Source organism: Gopherus flavomarginatus, chromosome 7 (assembly GCF_025201925.1).
Source record: "Gopherus flavomarginatus isolate rGopFla2 chromosome 7, rGopFla2.mat.asm, whole genome shotgun sequence".
Lineage (NCBI taxonomy): Eukaryota > Metazoa > Chordata > Testudines > Testudinidae > Gopherus > Gopherus flavomarginatus.
The window spans coordinates 92,496,263-92,515,312 of NC_066623.1; the positions used below are offsets into that span (position 1 = coordinate 92,496,263).

Consider the following 19,050-nt stretch of genomic DNA (forward strand, 5'->3'; position numbering starts at 1 on the left):
CAGTGTCAAACAAAGGCCCACACACAAATGAAGATTCAATCCTGCCTGTACTTCTATCCCAGTGCTTGTCACAGATTCCCATTTTCAGCTATAGGCTGAGTAAGTGCAGAATGGTGGTTCACTCTACTTTGCTGTAAGCCAGCCACCCTCCCCTTTGAGAGGCAATACAATCAGTGTTGTTTCTTATTAGTGCATTCTTTATTACTTCAATCACACAAATGGGGGGATAACTGCCACGGTAGCCCAGGAGCGGTGGGGGAGGAGGGAAGCATCTCTTAGAATGGCATGTGGCTCATCATTTCTGCGGGACGTCTGGGGATCTGACCTGTAGCGGCCGTTTGTCTCTCTGATTCTTTAGTAAGCTTGCCTGATATTCTAGGCAGGACTGACTCTCCATTAGACAAACCTTAAAGAAGAGGATGACCTGGGGAGTCATTCCCATTTTTGTCCAGGCGCCCCTGACCGACCTCACCGAGGCTGGCCAGGAGCACCCATGACAGCAGCAGACGGTACAGTATGACTGGTAACTGTCTTTGTCAACTTGCAAAAGGCAATGGGATGCTGCTGTGTAGAGGTGCAGTACCGCGTCTGTTAGCAGCATCCAGTAGACATATGGTGACAGTGCAAAAAGGCTGAACGGGCTCCATGGTTGCCGTGCTATGGCATCTGCCCGGGCAATCCGGGGAAAAGGGCGCAAAATGATCGTCTGCCGTTGCTTTCACGGAGGGAGGATTGACTGATGACATTTACCCACAACCACCCGTGACAAATTTTTGGCTCCATCAGGCATTGGGATCTCAACCCAGAATTCCAATGGGCGGAGGAGACTGCGGGAACTATGGGATAGCTATGGGATAGCTACCCACAGTGCAAGGCTCTGGAAGTTGACACTAGCCTCGGTATATGGACGCACGCTGCTGAATTAATGTGCTTAGTGTGGCCATGTGCCTTCGACTTTATACAATCTGTTTCCAAAAATCGGTTTCTGTAAAATCAGAATAATCCCTTAGTGTAGACATACCCTTGGACAAGTTAAGTTCCTTCATTTACAAAGTGGGATAATATACCTCACAGGGGAATAGTGAGGCCAAAGTCATGAATGTTTATAAAGCACTGCAATTGTGCAATGAAAGACAAAAGATCCAATCCTGCTTCCAATGAAGTCAATGGCAAAATTCTCACAGTTAAGTTAAATAAAGGGAATGGTAAACCACCATTCCTCAGCTGCTGTTTGTTGCAACACAGAATACGAAGAGAGGTGCTGACATCTGCGCTATGCATTATACTAAAAGGCTGCTTTCCACACAGTAATACTATCCTGTATGTAGCATATCTAGTTTAAAATGTGTTTTATGATTTTTAAAGCATCATAAAGGTGAAAGTTTAATAACTGTAGCACATAATTCTGTCTACCTTTAGCTCTACTTCCAGCGTTATTAACTTTTCCACAGTCTAGACATAATATGCACTGCAGCAGTTTGAGCACTGCTCTGCCAAGCTGACAGGATCAGCTTCTCAAGGGACGTAATTCTGCCTCCAAGTTGTATTGAATTCTCTTTGGAGCAAAACCTGCTAGTTGAGCCAAAGCTGCCACAATATATTGTGCTCTACACTATGTACAAGATTTGACGTAGGGTTAACACTTATAATTTCATCTGCCTCGTTAGGGGCAAAAGGAAACTATATTTCTGAAAATGAATGGGATAATTCCACACCATCTAAATAAATAACAGGCTTAACTAATGTTACAATATTTGTGAAATTAAAGGGCCTGGTTCCTTCCTTGCGTTCCCTGAAGGCAGTAGGAGTTTTGCTAGCATATTCAATGGGAGCAGGAGCAGACCCTTAATTTCTTGGTTGGGTACAGCCCCTCGATTGTTCAAGGAAGTAGAGCCTGCTCTCAAATCCCTTGTGCCTAGGAATGCACAACCTCAAAATAAATCATGACATAGGGCATGCCTGCCCTGCAGCACCCCCTGCTAGCCAAGCATGACACTGCAGGAACTCCCTATCTCAATTTCCCCTCCTCTCTCACCCAGGGATTCATGTGGCTCAGCTCTCTAGCTGGGTCACTCTAAGAGTTCAATCCCCTTCTGGTGTAACAAAAGCCCCAAACAAACAAAATGTTCTTCTGCCCTGCTTGGGCTACTCTGCAGCCCAGGCTCAGTTCCCAGTCCCTTCTGGGATGGAGCCCTGATTCCTAGGTTCCTTTCCTGCAGTACTTCACAGTCGCAGCCTCTCTGACTTACCTTTCAGTCTTCCCTGCTCTGGGATAGAGCATTGACGCTCATGGGACATCTACACAGCAGCTGGGAGTGTGCTTCCCAGTGCAGGTAGATAGACATCTGCTAACTCCGCTCAAGCTAGCATGCTAAAAATAGTAGTGTGGCTACAGCACCATGGGAGGTGGCTTGGGCTAGCCACCCAACTGTGTATTCAAGGGGTTGGGCAAGTGAGGCTGAGCAGCTGCCCATGCTGCTGCGGCCACACTGCTATTTTCAGCTTGCTAGTTCAAGCACAGCTAGTGCAGGTCTGTCTACCCTTGGTGGAAAGCACACTTCGATCTGCATGTAGACATATCAGCCTGAAGAGGAGGAACTCAACTCCTTGCAAGCACAGACTGTATATAAGCAGTTAAAAAGATCTACTGCTGTGTCTTTTCAGAGACAATAGGAGAGCATAAAACAAAAAGCTCAAGTCTTTGAATATCTTCAGGCTGCTTTCCTGGAGTTCTTCCACTATCTGCTTCAGGGTCCACCACAGGAGCCAAGCTTGCTTTCTGTGGTTCCTCTCTCAAACTGGGCTTTCTCAGTCCTTTTATGAGGTCTAGGTGTTACCCCACCTACTCCAATTAGTCCAGCCCCCTTAGGCAGTGAAGCGGGTTTTTATGGCTCAGGCAGGGCTGATTGAACAGGGATGGCTAACCCAGGTCTCCAGACTCTTAAATGGGAAGGTCACCATGTCACACATATTACAATTCATCTAGAAATTCACAATAAATGATTTATTCAATACATTTTGCCTTTTGTCTGTTTGTGGATTACCTCAAATATCTTCATTATAGGTCTGATCCAAACCCCACTACAGTTAATGGAAAGAACGCTGTTGACTTCTATGGTCTTTAGATAAGGTCATATTTGAGTTTATTTGATTAATATCTTTTCTAGTTTTTCTGTTCTATGGTCTGATCAGGGATACTTGATCACCAAAATTTCAGCTGTGCTGCTAGCTGTGATTAATCACATGGATCCACAACTGGATGAGCATTTCTGCCATGACTACATTCAGATTCAAATTTAAAATTCAGGTCCTGAGAATATTCATATATACAACTTTGACATTCACTTTCTGCAGATATTTGTACCTGATTTGATTGCCCAAATCTTTGCAGAGAATGGACACGGAATTCTGAAGCAAATTCATTTTAAAATGAAAAATTAACGGGAGTATTTATTTTGCAGTTTTCATCTAGCTCTGTTCTACATGGAGGCCAAAGAATGAATGTGCATGGAGATGGTCCTCTAAAGATGGCCCCTTAAATTAGTGTTGAGGCCCATTGTCAGGTTACTGTGAGGAGCCTGCCCCACTGCGGCATATGATGTACCTTGTTCGTAGAAGAGTTACCTTTCCAGTGCTGAGTTTAGCAACTTTTAATAATAGCAATGTTTTTAAAAGAAACAAACAATATTGATTTCATTTTGCTCCTCCTAGGGTCACAGTGTGGAAAGCAATGTGGCACAGGCCCGATTGGAAAAAAAAAATGTAGTGCGAATAATCTCTCTTCTTTTGCTTGAGTCTGTCATCAGTATTAGCATTAATGCCGTGACACTATGAAACAGACATATGGAAGGGTATTTGTTTCTCTTTACCAACCAGATAAGAATATGGAAATAGTTTCAGTCCATTTGTTTGATGAGCTTCCTAAGCCAGTAATAAACAAATCAATACAATTAGTTTTGGCTCATCATCATTTAGAAACCTTCACTACTGGGACACAATTTAATTATACCTCTTGTTCCACAGCAACAGAAAACCTTTGGAAATGGGCTACTTTGCCAACTATTGAACCAGAGGGGAGGAACAGAAGGACGGATCAGAAATGGAGGGGTTATCGTCTAACCAAGATGTGCAAGATATAAAGCATATTGTGAGACACAATTTCCCTGATTGCAATTCTAAAATTTCTGTCATTAAGTCCTTATGAGCAACCCAATGTGAGACCCAGCTGTACAATGACTGTGTATATGACATGCTTCATGTGACTGTTGCAATTAATATGGCATGCACCAATCACTCTTGGAACTGATTACAGAGTGCACTAATCTTAACTGATTAATTGAGCTGCGAAGTGACGTCTAGGACTATAGGTAAAAAAACCTCACCATTTGTGTGCTAATGCCCTCCCCAAATACATTTTCACTGCAGAGATTAGTGCTGTTACACTCTTCACTCTCCATTGAGCTAGCTTCTAACAAGTGGGGCTGCACAGAAGGTGGGTACCTCCTAAATTACAGGCTCTTTATCATGCACACAATGGAATAGCTAATTGCAACAATTAAAATAAGGCAGAACAAGACTCCAGATCCAAGCACTCCAGACAAATTTCTGGGGAAGAGAAGAGTGAAATCTGACCCTGAATTTCGCACAATTCACTTTCAGTTGCAACTGTGAAAATTCCAGAGCAATCTCATCACCAGATTCACACCAGAGTAGCAGAAAATAGAATTTTGAACCTAAACTAGAGATCTAAACACACTCAAGTTTGGAAGTGTTCAGAATGCAGGTCTGATTTTAGGAGATGGGACATTGTGCTCGTGCATGTTCAACAAGAAACGTGACTCTTGAAAGCTAGCAAACATTAAATTTTAAGGAAGTTAAGGGGCCAGATCTTTGAGGGCAGCCACTTTGTGCCACAAGCCCCAGCCCAATTTAGTCATAAACCCTAACTGAGGGGGATCACCCTAGGGCAAGAGTGATCTTGCCAAGGAGCAGAGTAAGTATATGGAAGGTACACCCAGCGAGCATTGACAGGAAGAAGTCCCTGCATGGTAACAGAGAGAGAGTGCAGCTGTGATTGACCCCTGCAGAGATGGGAGAAGGCTATTAGTGCTTTCCACTCTTTCTACCTCACCCACCCATGCCAGAGCCAGGCATCTCAGATTTTTAGGTTTAAAATTGCAGACTTGCCATGGATTTACTCCTTGAGGGCTAGCGCCTTTGAGATATCTGAAGTCATTTGATTTAGAAATAGCAAACCTGTGAGTATTTGAAAAATCACATACTCTGCATATCCAGTGCAGGACACTATTACATTTAAAACAATGTATCTAGTCCTGGACATCTTGCATTCAAATCAGTTTGCAGGAAGGTTCTGCACAAACAAAATGAGTTCTCAAAATTAATTGCCTTGATATTTAAAGCACATTTCTGTTAATTGCCTAGTGGGGAACTGGTGATCAATATTTTCTACTGTATCATTAGCTTCATCATAGTTTAATTTTTGAATGGCATAAAAAGAAAAAAAAATAGTGGCCAAGTTTAAAAACAACAACAAGGAGCTGCTGGTTGCCCAGCACTTTGGAAAAATCAGGCCACTTATTTAAGACCCTGCATATGGATTTAGGAACCTAACTTCAGGCATCCATTTTTACACCTTGGCCTTGATGTACAATGATACAAACACAAAGGTATTAATAGCATTACAGGTAGATGGCATGATTGGGAGGTTTGATTGCAGACATGGCAGGAGCAGGTATGTTTGCTCCCTCTCAGAAGTCTGCTTTCAAATTATCTAAAGGTGGAGGCAGGCTGAGGATTAGACACCAATGTCACCAGTAAGGATTTTGAAATGCCAATTTACAGTGGCATCAGTGAGCAAGAGTTTCCCCAAGCTACGTTACTAATGCCAAAGTGACACTGCCAACTGAGTATCTCAGCAAGACTATCACAAAGGGAGCAACTGAAGACAGTCAGGAAGTAATAGGATTTTTTAAAAGCCTCTTATACAGGCCTTCACATTTCACTCAGCAGAGTCTGTGAAAAATAATGAGGTGTGTTTCATGTTTGTTTATGGTTATTTTCCCTGGCAGGGTGTCAGTGCCGTCCAGTGTAGTTTTGAATGCATATATATGGTACTCTAAGGTTTAACATTCCTGTTTCTCTGTCGTTAGTTGTCTGGATCATAATCCAACAGAGACAGTCTAACAGCGCTTAAATCATCGTCTGAGGACAAAGCCATTAAATATGGCAGAATGGAAAAAAGCAACAGGCTACTAGTGGTGAAATGTACTGTAGGCTGAGCTCTGTTAATAAATTCATCAATTGCTATTGTCCCTGGTAACTGGCGTGGGCAGGGGAGGGAGAATAGTGCTGCTAGAGTTATTAAAAGAACATTTTTGGAGGACGTTCGCACTGTTCAGACTGAAGTGCTTTGGTTTTCTATACTGCCTTTGAAACCCCTTCCTCAGACACATAAGAAGTGATGCTGGCTGCATGCCACAAGAAAACAGTCCAAGAGGCTACAGTTGAAATGTGGGGAATGCCAGCTTTGGAGCGTGAAGAGTTTTGAAGGAATCAAGTTTATTAGCAAAATCACATCTGGAGGTTGTGGGGAGCTGAACACCGAACTGATCCCTGAAGAACCCAACCTCTGACCCATTTCAGCTTCTCCTCTCTTGGGAATTCCTAGAACTGGCAAAAGAAATCCTAACGCATCTGCCTCCTTTGACTCCCAACCCAAAAATAGCATGAGAGCCAGACAAAACATTGTTAATCAACACTGGGAGTTTGATGTGAAAAAATTGAGGTGCATTTTCCAGGTTTTTCGATGCTGTATAGTATAGGAAAGCCCTCTATAATACTACCACAAAATGATAGGATAGCTCTGCCTCCACACTCACTCACTATCTTTACTGCAGCATGACTTCACTTACTGCTTGCTGGCCTCATCCAAAGTCCTTTGACGTCAATGACAAAACTCCAGTGTTGTTAACACTCATGATTTTATCGTGAGTTTTGCAATGTTTGGTGTTATTCTTAAAGCCCTAGCTCCTGCAGTCATCTATTATCTGAGGACCTCAGCTTTCACTAAAACAAAAGAGATTTTCTAGCCCTCATGCTTTCACAGAAAAACTGGAAAATATCAACCCTAAAGGCTCAAAAACCAGAAGGCAAATTAAAACACCTCAAATGTAATATTTTAAAATCTCATCTTTACTCCTATCTTATGAATTTGGGGGAGTGGGGCTGACTCTTGGTTTTTGAATGCTTGAGGTTGGCAAAACCAACACCTTCCATTGACAACTCAATCATCAGGCCCTGAATGCATGTTGGATTCCGAGTAGCCGCTCCCTGGTATGCATCAGTGGGGACTTGATGATGAGGGCATTTGCCAGTTCTGAGTAGACACTCTCCTATAGCATCTGATGTTTGCTGACCGTATTATCTCAAAGAGCTCACATCCAACCACATCACTACACTTTGGGACTAGGTGAATTCATCTGGAAAATGGTGGGAGAAAGTACAAGGCCCTGTGTACAAACTCCCCCACTTTAATGTAACAAGGGGTGAGCGTGGTATGTTCAGAGCACGCTGCAAAGTCCATCTATTTACATATGATTTTTTTCCAAGGGGATGGGTTGAGTGGGATAAGTTGTGTGTGTGGGGGCGGGGTGGGGGAGAGTATGTGGCAGACATGAGTTGAGAAGTTTGAAAGTTTCTGGATTCAGAGGGTCTTGTTGGTGACATGGGGTCGGCTTGTATTTTTGTAAGTAATTAACCGTGTATATGCCTAGTGAACTGGATGAGTGTGCTTTTATAAACGGAAATAAATAATACTTGAAAGTGAGCCATCTTTGGCATACGTACACTTGCTGTATGACCTACAACTTTATAGGCAATTGAAGTCTCAACTATAATATTGCATCAACAGTTTCTTGCATTTAATATAGGATTAATTCAATTTGTCAATTTGAAAATAATTTTAGATGATAAATTTAGATAAAGTAAGCAATATGTAAGAATCCCACCTAATCTAAAGACCCAGTAAGAAGGGATAACTCTAGCATTATAGTCTTGCTTCAGAGAAGAAAGTCTTTCATATAATCACTCCAAAATCTAAGTTCTCTGTATAGAATAAAATTCCAAATGGTTAGCAAGAATACTAACTCTTATGCAAACCTCTTTCAGTTCAGTTGCTGAGCATTAATTCATACAATAATGAAAAGCAAATCTTCAAAGTCTCTTGCTCCCTCGGGATTTAATACAAATTGATGACACAACATGACCGTATCACATCATCTTTCTTCACAGATTATTTTCTTAGTTAGTTTCACACATTTAATCAACGATATGAAGATACTGCCGCCTTTTTCAATTTCTGAAAACCGACAGTCTCCCCCTTATCTTTCAGTCAGTATAAATGTTAGTACTGATTGAATGTGTATCAATTTTGTAGTAATAGTTTATGTGAATTGGCATATAATATTTAAGTTTAGTACCCTAACTTAAGCAGAGAGGGTTTTGTGTGCACATATCTCAGGGGGCATTATAATGAATGTGTCTACTGCTATCACTGATAAACAACTTGCTGAGCTTGATAGAACATTTCCTATTTTGTACACACTGTCTCCTAATTGTGTGGTTGACATTTGTAATAGAGCAGCTATCCCTTGGATCTTTCTATTTTTTATTTTGGCAAAGTGATCTTTACAATACTCCTCTCTTGCTCTCGATATATAAAAGGCTTAACTGGAGCTTTCAAATAATCTCCACACAGACAGAGCATTCATCAACAGCCAGTCAGCCTCTTTCTTACTTCTCCATTCCCAGAGTTTACAAGAAATGGCGCTGATAATAATTCAGTAGGTGGCATTCTACCATCTGGGTCAGAATCTCAGCACTGGGACCCTGTGCTATTAGAGGTTCTGTGGCTGAATCTACCCTCACTTCATTAACCTGGTGTAAGTCAGCAGTAACTCCAACGAAGTCAATCAGATTACATCAGCATAGCACTGGTATAAGTTAAAGAAGAATCAGGCCTGCTGTCTTTTGGAGGTATCTCCTGTAAAATCTAGATTTTGCCATCTTGGGGCCATTAAAGAAGTCAAGGGCTTCTTGCAAGAGTAGAGATGTTAGTCCCAGTTTGCTGACCCAGTTCAAGTTTGAGTAATTACTAGAGATGGCCACCCCCCAAAAAAAAAACTGAAAAATTTTCAGTAAAAAACAGGGACTAACTTATCATAAAAAAAGTTCATGAAAAAAATCCCCAGTTTTCAACCAGCTGTTTAACTACACCCTTCAGCTCTATGCTTTCCCTGAAGATTCAATAATACGATTTTTCTTCACTTTCATTCTTAAATACTTGTGTGCTGTTAAACACCTTCATTGTTTCATTGCAGAGGTGGCTGCATTTGATTGTGGGTTCATAGTAATGTTAAATCTTGCATCTAAATTTCATTTAAAAGAAAAAAAAGCCCATCAAGATTAAGTCAACTCATTAAGATTTGTTATAAACAAATGTAGTGAATGATATCAAGTAATGCCATCTAATTTCCCAGCAGATTTCCCAACCCTTCTCTTCCATAAAATTAGATTCATCTTTCTCATAGAAAGAGGGCAAATATGTATTAGTTCCACTAGGATTATGTCACTGGGTAAAGAGTTACTAGTCATGATGTCACATTCCGGGGTGCAGTCCAGACCAGAGAGTGGTTGTGTTACTGTCTGCCCCACAACCTTGAGTGCCTCAAAATGCTTTGCTGTTTTAGCTCCCAACCAGAGCCATGTGCAAACAGCCTAACAGCCTGCAAGTCAAACCCTGAGTGTCTGTGTATAGCTATAGCCCTGGTCCAGCAACTCTACCCCAGCAGCCTGTCAATAATACTCCAGTCACACTCTGCCTTCCAGCAGCCTTGGTTACTACCTGCAGGGTGACCCCAACATACTCCCAGTCCCGAATTTTCCCCAAATGTCTGTTTTGCACTATCCAGCCCTCTCCTGTTCAGTTCACATATTATAAGGTCTGCTGCCCCTGTAAAGGGTCAATATTCAACAGTCTTCTATTTTAACTGGAGTTACCACAGTTCAGTTTAAACTCAACGCTGGATTCATTTAGATTAAAAATAAAAAGTTTATTTAACTACAAGAGATAGGTTTTAAGTGAGTACAAGTTTAAGGTACTAAAGTCAGAAATATAAAGAAAGATAAAATGCTTCCTAGCAGCTAAAACTTTAAAAGCTAGTCTTGGTTCAAGGTCAAATCCTTACCACATGTTCCCAGCAACAGGGATGATCGAATTATAAGATCAGAAACCCTTCCAAAGTCAAAGGCTGGCTCCTTTGTCGTCTTAAGTGAACGAGAGAGAAAAAGAGACAACCTGGGGTGTTTTTGCCCTTCACTTTCATAGCAGTCTTCCTCTCAAAAGCATTTTCCTGAAGATTACCCCTACATAAAGTTAACTCCAGTGGTGAGGACGGAGACATGGAGTCTCATGGTAAAAGGTTCCATGTTGTTATTTGCTAAAATGCAGATCCACCTGGTTCTGCCTCCACTTTGTTGCCAAAGAACAGCCACTTGACAGGTGATTGCTAAGGCTGCGAGTCTGTCATGGAGGTCATGGATTCCGTGACTTCTGCAGCAGGCTGGTGCAGCTGACCTGAAGACTGCTTAGTCGGTCCCTGGGCCAGCTGCGGCCGCTGCTGGAGCAGTCTCAGGCCACTGGGTCCCTCCCCACAGGAGCAGCGGGGGTCCCGGGCCACACACCACTGCCCTGCCTCCTGCCTGCCCCAGAGCATCCCCTTGGTGACCCCAGGCCGCCCTCTGCTCCAGAGCACCGAAGATTTAGTCAGGGTTATATAGTACAAGTCATGGACAGGTGTATTTTTGTTTACTGCTCGTGACCTGTCCATGACTTTTACTAAAAATACCCGTGACATAAACGTAGCCTTAATGATTGTGCATCATCTTTGATGACACCTGGCTAGAGGTGTCACCTTGTCCTTTGTCTTTGGGAAATCGGTGTACCCCATTCCCAGACTTGTCTGGTAAACACGTATTAGTCATAATTACAGCTTATGTTCATAATGCTTAATATTCATTTTGTCCATACATTACACAAGAATATTAATAATCAGTGTGTTATTAGTTTTTAAATGATATCTCGCCAGGCATATTTTGCACAGGGATTATAACAATAGTGCATCTAGTGTGAATACAGAGGTGCTTTTGATCACACACCTACAATAAATACAGACATAAAAGTGATTTGGAGATGACAACATGTTATTCTGGGCCTGTTCAAAAGACATCTAGTGTCCCAGATCAATGAGAGCAAGGTGGAAACATATTCCCTGCTCTCTGCTGTGTGAAAATGCATTCCCCATATAATCAGGAAGAATCCTATTTTTACTGACAATAGAAAAAAGGTACAGATCAACACAAATTTCTGCGTATCCTATATCAGCATTTCTGGCCATGCTTATAGTGTGCGTCTTTACACAAAATATAGTTGGACTTAATTTCTTTAGACAGCAGCCAGATCTATGAGGCCATGGCAGTCTCTGTGGAAAAGACCAGTGAACACACAATTCCAAATCTCTGCATTTAGAATCTGCCTCTGCCTCTACCTATTCTACCGTAAAGCAGTTTGGCAAGAATGCATATAATGTTTCAGAGAAGTAAGAGAGAGACCCCACTCCTCATCCTCAAAGCCAGCTGGAACGAATTTAATTATTATAAAAGTTAATTTAAAGCAATGTTTCCTCCACTCAGAGAAGAACTAGCAAAACGTTCTGACCCAGATCCTGAGCTGCCACTGAGGAATGCTCAGTTCTGCTCAGGTGGGGAGGTGCACCTTTGTGCTCCTCTAGTCTGGGGTAGATCTGAGCTCAGTGTCGCTCTGGCTGCCTGTGGACTCGAGGCATTCTGGCAGCCTGAGAATGCCAGGGTGACCTAGCCACGTCCCCATTCTCTTGCACTCGCACCCTGCACAGTCTCCAGGCACCACACCATAGTGGCTGTGACACCCGTGAATATCCCTATGCTGAGATGATCCTCCAGGTGCCAGGTAAATGATCTTTAGAGCAGGTTTGCCTAGCTGTAGCAGCACAAAACTGCCTTATTGGATCAGAGTGTGTGATCCTATGAGTTCAGTTGTGGCACAATACCACTGTGAGCTTCCACAGGAAATGTGGAAGTGCCCGTGAAGCCGCACTGTTGGCTGGTATGGAGGGGAGAGCAGGACCATGATTCAAGCACCTGCTACACCACTGAGGTAACTAGTAGCCCCTAGGGTGCTAACATAATGCTCTACTTGGGGGACTGCAGGGTCTGTGCTCAGCTGCTGCATGGGGAGCAATGTAGTGAGCAGTTATTTCACCCTTTCCAGCGTTAGCTGCATTCAAACTAGAGTCTGAATGTAATACTTAACATGTAACACATATCATAACACATCTCCAGCTGAGTCACTGCAGACTCTTAACCTCAGCAAACTGGCATTGTTTGCTATGGCATAAAGGGACAGCTGACCTCCCAGACCTCAGTTTACCCCCCAACTTCCATAGGTCTATATGCTCCACTCCCCCCACCCCCCCAACTTTGAAGGATATAATGTTATCACATATAATGCTCTATATACTAACACAGCTTTGCCCACCCATCCAAATGTTTCTGTACCAATACTCTAGCTTAACCTGCTGGGGTTCTGTAGGTTCAGCAGACAGCATTTCCAAGAACAGAACCAACAGCACTGAGGGAAAGGTTCAGCCCGGTCTAGCTCCTTTCAGTTGCTGAACAGCTGATCTTATAGCATAACAAGAGTGAACATTAGTTTGATTTTTCAAGCGAGCAACACACACATCTGAGAGCACAGGAACATTAGTCAAAACAACTAGCTGAAAAGAAAACAACGTTCCCGGAAACAAACACACAGCACCACCACACCTCTGAGCAGCCCCACAACTGCCACCAGTGAGAGCTCAGTGAAAGAGCTGGGCCTTGCATCTGGTCCTAAAAAGCTGACCAAGTCAGGTGATATCAGACCAGTGTGGGGGAAGTCAATTCTAGAGTTGTGAGTTGAATGCTCAGCCAGCAGTGGCTATATGTTAGCTAGAACGCCAGGTGACTTCATCTGCCACACAAATAGTGAAATGCAGTTTCATCCATTTCTCAACAAAATTTCTTATACCATATCTGTCCCAATGTGCCCTCATATACAACAATAATCTTACTATACCATGTCAAAAGCTTTTTCTAGATCCCAGTAACCAATTACTGAACTTTAGTAACCTTAGACATCACATTTGTGGGAATTTTGCATAAACATTTAAAAAACTCCTCTTGATATTATTCACTGTGATTAATTCCATGGAGGTTCACATGTAATCATCACCATAATGGGAACAAATTATCTAGCCATTTGGGCAACCTTCTATGGGATGATATTCCTATTTTGTACAGCACTTTCTTTACATTATTTTCTCCACTGGTGTAGTGTGCCATTCAGTTGAAAATCCAGTTTTATATCATTGCAAGTCACCAAAAATTATTCATCCACATGAGTCAATGGCTGACCAGACAAGGGCTAACATGGCATAATAGAAGAACGTAGTCTTCTAGTAGTATGAAAAATAATGCCTCTCCGACACACAATTGGCAAAGAAACTTGGGTTATATACAATAATATGCTAAACAATGACACACAAACCGGTCAGAAACTACATTTTGCAGTGGTGAGCCAGTAGATAATAAGTGGCCAATTTAAGTTGCTATGGCAGCCTAAATTTAGAATGGATTTGCACTGGTGGTTTTATGTCTTGACCTTGATGTTATTTTAATGTAGTTTTCTCTGAGTGTATCTATATTTTATATTTAAAATAAGATACTACGCTACCCTAGTCTCTTAACCACATTTAATTCAAGCCCTGGGTACTCAGTGGGTTTGGAGCTCTTGCTTTCAAGTGCTAATGCATTTTGCATTAGCGCTGTGTCAAGAAACCACAACCTATGACATCAACGGGCTAATATTTTTATGCCTGTGTTGTGTAGCACTAATATCAAAGCAACCACACCAATGCTACAGATTGTACAATGTTTCATTCAGAGTTGCTCACCATTAAAAACTCCATGTCTTATGGTCTATGTTGCATTTATACACTTTGTCAGTGTTTTAAACATTGATGGCTGTGAGTATGCAGTCATGGTAATAGCAATGGCAGTTCATTGAGATATTCCTGCCCAAATGTCTCTCTTGAGTAAAAGATGGTTTATAACAGTGAATTTAACAAAGCAGTTGTTATAGATCCAACCAGTTCTTTAGTTATAGCAGAAGTCTTACATAAAGCTGACGCTTAATGTTCTGGCCACTAAAAAAGGTAAAAAATTGTTTCTCTGAGGCCAGTATTTTTATAATTCATAACCAGAAAAATATTTGATTGGTTGCAATTTTTATATATCATCCTTCATACAAAGGATCATAAAAATGCTTTGCACTGATGTTTAAGCTAATGGCCCCTGTAGAATTCTGAGATTTTTAATGTTTACTTAAATTGCAATGAAAAATAAGTTGTTCTATTTTCCATCAGATAACAGCTGATTTTCCATCAATCACATTAGAGAGCACAAACTTAAGACTGCTACAACAAATCTGTACCATTATGATTTACCCTCTTCTGCTGTTTTCAGAAACAAGCCAAGGAAATGGGAACATTTTATTCATTGCATGGAATACCTAAGGAAAGTCTACTGGCCAGGCAAATTTGCATGTAACCTGTGAGAAAGTTTTAACTGAAAAAAGACTAAACATTTGCTCTAAGCCTGCAACCTCTAGACCTGTTCAGTGCTAGACTGATATGACTTTTTAAATTGTGAAGTTGTAAGACAATTTGATGTAAAATTGTACTGAAAACAGCAAATGCTCCCCCAGGAACTAGAAGAATCAATGATTGCATATTAAACACTTCAGATACTACTTTCATGTAAACCTTAAATTTGAAACCAATAGGATTGGCTCATTGGTTTCCCTCCCTGCTCTCTTCACTTCATTGCTTTTGCATATCACATTTTGTGGGTTATGTTTTGCAGTCTTCACTTTTTAAATTATTTAGTGATTTGTACACATTGCTACTGTATATTTTACCTGAAATGTTTAAATATATAAGCACTTAAACTAGCCCTTTACCTGGGGAGACTGTCAGTCAAATCTAGACTAAATGAAATACTGTAATTTGACAGTTTCAGCAATCCCTAGCGATGGTTCATTCACATAATAAAAGTATTGTTTAATTTATTCTGCTCAGCAGTCTTTGCTCAGGAGAGAAGTCAAAGTCCAGAACAGCAGGGTTATGGTAGAACACTTCTGATGCAAACTGATAGAACTGTAAAGGTTAGCTCACCCACTCCTTTCCCAGAATATACCTGATTTAGTCAGTGCTATTAGTCCATCACTTTCATGACTACTAAAATGAATCAAGCTACTTTAAAATAAGATGTTTAAAGAGAAAGACATAGCTCTTCAAAGTTGATCAGAAATCTAATACAAGTGTACACTGAAAGTTACCACCACTGGATGGCAGTTCTATAGTCCATGTGAGATAAATGGGTGGTTTCTAGCAGACAGTGTGTCCATGTCACAAAACTATCATCCCACGGATAATACCTTTTTTGGTAGCCTGATCAGAGAAACAAAGGAAAGAAAGGGCATGGAGATTGAGGGCAGGATTCACAAAGGGATTTAGGTGCTTAACTGCCACTTCAGGCACCCAAGTCCAAAAATTAGGTGCCACTGATATTCACAAAACCCCTGCACAGCTGCCACCGCAAATCCCGTGGTTAAAATCTCCAAAGTGCTTAGACATGTGCAGAGCTGCCTAAACCCTGAGATTGGCTTGAAGCCTAACTCCCACATAAGCCTTCCCCATTCTGAATGAGCGCTCTAATTACGAGGCTAGTGATGGGCAGGGGAGGGGAGAAGGAGGCACCACCTCCATCATTTTTCTTGCAAAAGTAATGACCTGCTTTATGTGCCGTACTCTAGGAGAGTGTTCACAGCTGTGAATTCCGAGTGGGAAAAGGTGGATCCCTTGGTCCCAGACTTAGGATATGTCTTCACTACAGGCTCTACAACAGCAGAGCTGCAGCTGTGCCTTCACAGTACTGTCACATAGATGGTTCCCACACTGACAGAAGGGGTTTTTCCACTGCCGTAGATAATCCACCTCTCCAAGTGATGGCACCTAGGTCGACAGAAGAAAATTTCAAACACTACGGATTAGGTTATCGTAACTATGGTACTCGGGGGTATGAATTTTTCACACCCCTGAGTGATCTAGTTAGATTGATATAAATTTTAAGTGTAGATCAGGGCTGAAGCACCTAATTCCCCTTGAAGGGTGGGGCTTAAGCCACACCTTTCTGCTCAGCATTTCTTATTGGTTAGGTTAGGCAGCTCCTTGCTCAGCACTCTGGCTTTTGTGGTCCCATTCTTAGGCACCTAACTTGCTCCATGCATTGTATAGGGAATGGAGGTGCCTAACTGAAGCCGTGAATTCCTCTAGGCAGCAAGGTGCCTAAGAGGTAGTCATGGCAAAAGTCCCCCTTGTGAGTCCCACCATGAGGTACTTTAGTTCACCCATCACCATGGTATCAGAATGCAACACTTCCAGCTGTGGTCAAGGGAAGGCACATTAACAGGGCTTGCATTATCCCTGTGTCCCTGCTATATCCGTTTTATGTTTACCCACTGGAGTTTTACAAAACTGTGTTACCTGCACTACAGAGAGGTACCATAATCACATTTATTAAAAACATTAGCAATAGTTTCAGGCAGACCCAGTGGCTTTTGGTGGAAGTTCTCTGCACTTCCAAGCAAAAAAGCCATTGGAGATTAGCCTTAAAATTACTACTATCTATATATATATCATGGGGAAAAATTTCAAAAATGCTTAAGTGACTTTAAGCTTAAGTCTCATTTTCAGAAAAGACTTAAGCGCTTCTGAAAATGTTAACCTCTTATGTTTGTGCCTTTTCTACCATCTATAAGTAGCAGTACTGCTGATAAATACAATGGAGAATAAAGAACTGGCAAAACCTAGAGACTACATTCACTACTACACATAAACAATTAAATACCAAAAATATACAGGGGGGAAGGAACCTGGTCTAAATCCATTTTTCCAATCTAGCAACTCTATATAAATTGATACATTTGGTGTGGGGTGTGTAATTTGAAATCTAGAGCCTATTAAAATGTTGTAGTTGAGAACCAGTTCTAATAACCCAATTTTGCTACTGTTAGAATGCTGATTTAACAGAATAGCTATATGTCTGTTTTCATTGAGTTTGCTATCATTGTATGTGGAGCAACAACGGAATAGCAACACAGTTGTGAACCATCTTCACCAGGCTTTTTTCAGTTACTTTCACTCATCTCATGCTATAAGATCACTTACAACAGCTTGTATTTTCTTACCTCATCCATCAAAAATGCCTAATGAAAAGAGAAATATGGTATCTGATTCCAGTCATGTTATTCTAAAGGAATTAATCTGAATCATCACCACCTTAAATGCTTCCATTCAGAATGATTTTTATGATGAGCTAAAGAAAAGTAAGCGTGGTTTCAAATAGGTACCGCTGTATATTAAATCACATACCTGTGTGATAAAATGCTGCCACTTTTTCGAGATAATCTTGTTACTGCTTAGAGCAATTTCTAATGCAAATGAGGAATGATGTAGCAGTTGATGTATCCAATTTTCTTGGATAGGCAACACTGATTACTGGAAACCTGCAGAAATGCAACACCTGGGATACAGCCATGCTACTTTGACTTTTCTTTATAAGTTTTCTCTGCAAATCCTAGGGTAGGTTTCTTCCCTGAAAACCATGAGCCTGAAACAAGTAGGTAGGCAAAAAGGTGGAACTGATTATAAAAAGTCTATTTTGGCATTGAAATAGAGAAGCAAGAGCTGTTTAGAGTCACCAGTTATTTAGAATATGTGTGATCTCCAACGAACTGGTAGAGAGTTCCCTGTTCACTGTTTATAAAAACGTACTTTTTAATTGGCCTGATCGTCCATCCCTTGCCCTCCCAAAACTCTCACTATGTTCAGTGTGAGTTTGGGTGGGCAAGGAATGCAGTATTGGGCTTATTACATATTATGGAGTCTATAGAATATATTTCAAATTTTACAAATGTAGTCAATTTGGTATATTTAACAGGAGCTGTGGAATGTTCAGCGCTTTTGAAAATCTGGCCATTTATTTATGTATATAGAAGTCTAACTTTAAGTTCCTATATTTGCAAATCTTAGTTTTGGGATGCATTGCTGACTCTGCCATTGACTTGCTGTTTGACCTTGGACAACTTGGTTAATATCTCTGTGCTTAAGTTTTACTATCTGTAGGATGCGGATGATCACACTGATCCACCTTTGCATGTGCTTTAAAGTCCATGGATGAAAAGCCTGATGAAAGTCCTAAATAATGTTAGAATCTAATTAGAGGAAGAATACTATGAAAGGAAAGACAGGACCTGGAAAGCTATTAACCTATTTTCCTGACTTCTAGCCCAGGTTAAAAAACTGAAGACACAGTAAGGCAATCTATTTCTGAAGCTCTGGTGTAGAGGCAAGCATTGCATAACAGCCAGCAGAGATTTGTCACCTTTTTGACATAAGAATGGAGCCGGAAGACAAGGGGAATACAGATTATAAATTTACTCTATATTTTATATTATTTATATCTAAAGGCAAACTCCCTGAAAGACTGAAGACATTGTTGGATAATATAAGAGATAAACACCTGACTTACAAATGGGAATTGATAACAAAAATAATATTGGGCCTCTTCAGAGGAGAAAACCCCGCTGGAAACTCCAATGTCCAATTTGCAAGGCCCATTGCTTTTTCAAGACAGGGTGGGGAGGCTTTTAATCTTGTACTGGGGAGGAAGGATGTGGTCTGGAAAATCCAGGGCAAGCTAGGCTCTTCAGGGCAATTAGGTTGCTTGCAACCCTATTGATTGCAAAGCTGAGCACAGCCTTTGATAGCAAAT

General features: G+C 41.3%; 1 protein-coding gene across 4 annotated transcripts in view; it reads right to left on the reverse strand.

The window, feature by feature from the left end:
- ST6GALNAC3 (ST6 N-acetylgalactosaminide alpha-2,6-sialyltransferase 3) overlaps positions 1-19,050 on the reverse strand; it is a 331,821-nt gene that overhangs the window by 67,223 nt on the left and 245,548 nt on the right. Inside the window, exon 4 of one of the 4 annotated variants that reach the window (XM_050961904.1) lies at positions 17,800-17,886. The exons of the other annotated variants lie outside the window; for them this stretch is intronic. Within the exon in view, the coding sequence (XP_050817861.1) occupies positions 17,832-17,886 (55 nt within the window). The 3' untranslated portion in view covers positions 17,800-17,831. Of the gene's footprint in view, positions 1-17,799; positions 17,887-19,050 lie in introns of those variants that run through there. 4 annotated transcript variants of the gene reach the window in all.